This window comes from Peromyscus maniculatus, chromosome 8, assembly GCF_049852395.1.
Source record: "Peromyscus maniculatus bairdii isolate BWxNUB_F1_BW_parent chromosome 8, HU_Pman_BW_mat_3.1, whole genome shotgun sequence".
In the NCBI taxonomy this organism is placed as follows: Eukaryota; Metazoa; Chordata; class Mammalia; order Rodentia; family Cricetidae; genus Peromyscus; species Peromyscus maniculatus.
In genome coordinates, this window is record NC_134859.1 from 33405222 (window position 1) to 33408354 (window position 3133).

A 3133-nucleotide genomic window follows, 5' to 3' on the forward strand; every position below is an offset into this window, starting at 1 on the left:
AAAATTCTTCTTAATTTTTGGCAAGTCTGTGTTTAAAAAGTAATGTATTCTTTCAGACTTTGAATTTCAGTTAAGCAGACTGTACTCATTTTGTTCTCTGGTCTTATACTACAGAATGTTGCTGAGTTATTGTTAAATATTTCATGAAGGAGTCTTGAAGATCACCATAAATATTTACAGGAACGAATAAATGTGGTGTGATTTCTCTAGAGTGGGTGTTTGTGTTGCCAATCAAGAGAGAATAACTGAGTCAGAGAAAGTACAGACTGATGCAGAATGAGTCCAAGGATGATTTAGTGCCTACTCAGCTGTGGTTGAGAGTTCAGTTCTCCAGAGGCTAAGGAGAAGGTTACATATGCAAGCATAACATGAGGAAACTGGGTTAGATTTAATGTATTTTTATACATTTAAATTATCTTTTAATGACATAGTGTTGATCTCATTCCTTTCATCAAGCTCCAAGCATTTAGCCATTGACACTGCTGCCATTCCACATCACAGCGACTGGTGAGTATCTATGTTCATCTCTCTGTGTGGTTTTGAGTGCCTCTGTATATGAATAGTCTCCATAAACAATGAAATATGTTTGTAGTTCTGACAATAAAACCAGGGCTTCCCCAATACTAGGCAGTTTCTTAACACTTCTGTCTCCAAGCCAGTAATAAAGTTATTGGATGAGAAGTCAGATACTGTTGTCATGATGGCATAGTGAGTTGATGAGTCTTACAGTAAAAATGACATATTTGAACCTCACTAAGCAGGGGTGAGGGGTTGGGGGCAGTGGGGATGGGTTCTGTGGATGTTGGGGGTCTAAACCTCAGTCCTCATTTGTGTGGCATGTGCTATACCTCTGTGCCTTCCCAAGACCAGTTTCACACAATTTTAAAAGCAATTCCCATGGTACTGAGTAGGTCCAAAACTCAGTGTAATGGGAACAGGACCAAGAGGCTGGACTAAAGTCTAGGAATGAAGAGGTGGCTGAGAGGTGGTTCAAACACAGATGATGTCATTCCTAATCCAGATATATTCTGCCTAAAGTAGAAAAAAGCAAAACTAGAAGGATGAGGGGAAGTGAACTGGATACCAGGTTAGATAATAAACTCACCATTTAGGAGTACTTAAGGAGTACTCTATCCAATTGAGTGTATGAAACCTTATTTTTCATAGGATACACTGATTTACCTTCAGGTACTTGTTCCTGACCAAAGCTATGGGGAGCTTCAACACCAGTTTGGGAGGAGGCTTCATTTTGGTGGGCTTCTCCGACTGGCCTCGACTAGAAATCATCTTCTTTATTTATATTTTGATTTTCTACTCCTTCACTCTCTTTGGCAACACCGCCATCATCGCTCTCTCCAGAATGGACCCCCAATTACACACTCCCATGTACTTCTTCCTCTCCCACCTCTCCTTCCTGGACCTCTGCTACACCACCAGCACTGTGCCCCAACTCTTGATCAACCTTCATGGACTTGACAGGACCATCACTTATGGAGGGTGTGTGGCCCAGCTGTTCATATTTCTTGCTCTGGGCTCCACAGAGAGTTTGCTCCTGGTGGTGATGGCCTTTGACCGCTATGCTGCTGTGTGTCGTCCCCTGCACTACATGACCATCATGCACCCCCTTCTCTGCCAGGCATTGGCTGTTGTCTCCTGGATGGGAGGCCTCATGAACTCTCTGATCCAGACAAGCCTCATGATGACCATGCCCCTCTGTGGCCATCGACTGAATCACTTCTTCTGTGAGATGCCCGTGTTCCTCAAGTTGGCCTGTGAAGACACTGAAGGGACAGAGGCCAAGATGTTTGTGGCCAGAGTGGTGATTGTTGCAATTCCAGCTGTGCTCATCCTGGGCTCCTATACACAGATTGCCAGGGCAGTGCTGAAGGTCAAGTCAACAGCTGGGCGCAGAAAGGCTATTGGGACCTGTGGGTCCCACCTCCTGGTAGTTTCTCTGTTTTATGGCTCAGCCACCTACACATACTTACAGCCCAAAGACAGCTATTCTGAGAGCAAGGGGAAGTTTGTTGCCCTTTTTTATACTATCATCACCCCCATGCTCAACCCTCTGATTTATACCCTGAGGAACAAGGATGTGAAGGGTGCTCTGTGGAGGGTGCTAGGGAGAGGCACAGCCACAGGGTAGGAAAGAACAGGTGAGCAGTAAAAAGCTTTACATTCTGTCAGTCCAGAGGGTTTCAGTGGGAGAGGGGAATTGGATGTCAATGCAAGTACAATTAATTATGTATATCATGTGACTGTCAAAGCATATAAAATTAGAAACACAAAAACAAAAACAGTCCTGGGCTGGCAAGATGGCTCAGCAGAAAAAAGGACTTGCTGCCCAGGATCGGAGTTTGATGCTTGAATTCCATATGGTGGAAAAGATAGTCAAGACCTCTGATCTCCCTATACATGTGTGTGTGTGTGTGTGTGTGTGTGTATGTGTGTGTGTGTGTGTGTACAATAAATCAATAAACATAATAAAATTAAAATAAAAGAGAACAGTCCCCAGGAGGCATCAGAATACCATCTTTCTACCTTTTTCTCAACACTACTTTTGTCTCCCAACTTCATGCTTTTGAAAAAAATATATAATCCAGGGGGTCCATGTAGGGCCACCTGCATATGCATGGTTGTGGAGCATCAGGTCTAAGTGGGGCCTCAATATCACCCCATTTTCCTGATGTATCATGACCCTATCTGGCTTCAGTCATAACTTGGGGTCTTTTGTGAAGGCCTCTTATGCAGTGCCTAACATTCCTAGCTTGGAATAAACAAGCTTATGAAGAGCAGAGCTGTTTCATGTAGTGTGTGAAATTCAGACAGGGGTTCATTTACCCTCTTGGAGAAAAAGGCAGAATCATTTATTACACACACTGCAACAAAGCAAGGCGAGAACGATCTCCTAGCAGAACCCTAAGTATCTATCATGCCAACTGGCAGCATTCCTCTCCTGTTAGATAGAGGTGAGATTAGGAAAATGATGATACAAACAGTAAACTAAGGAAAATTCAAAGAAATCTAAACATATATATCCTGATGCAAAAATTTATATAGAATAAAATCTATATTTGTAAGAAAATTATTAATGGAAATTTAAAAGAAGCAAGGGAAGAGGCTACTCTTTATC

At 42.7% G+C, this 3133-nt stretch overlaps 1 protein-coding gene across 1 annotated transcript; it reads left to right on the forward strand.

Annotated features, from left to right (window-relative positions):
* The first annotated feature begins 801 nt into the window (after positions 1-801).
* Positions 802-2521, forward strand: LOC102916111 (olfactory receptor 2Y1B). The gene has a single exon (XM_076578245.1). It carries the CDS (start codon positions 1211-1213, stop codon positions 2144-2146), a length of 936 nt encoding a protein of 311 aa, XP_076434360.1. The 5' UTR covers positions 802-1210; the 3' UTR covers positions 2147-2521.
* Positions 2522-3133: the final 612 nt, after the last annotated feature.

Coding starts and splice junctions, on each gene's coding strand:
- LOC102916111 (XM_076578245.1), top strand. CDS start 1,211: ATGGGGAGCTTCAACACCAGTTTGGGAGGAGGCTTCATTTTGGTGGGC.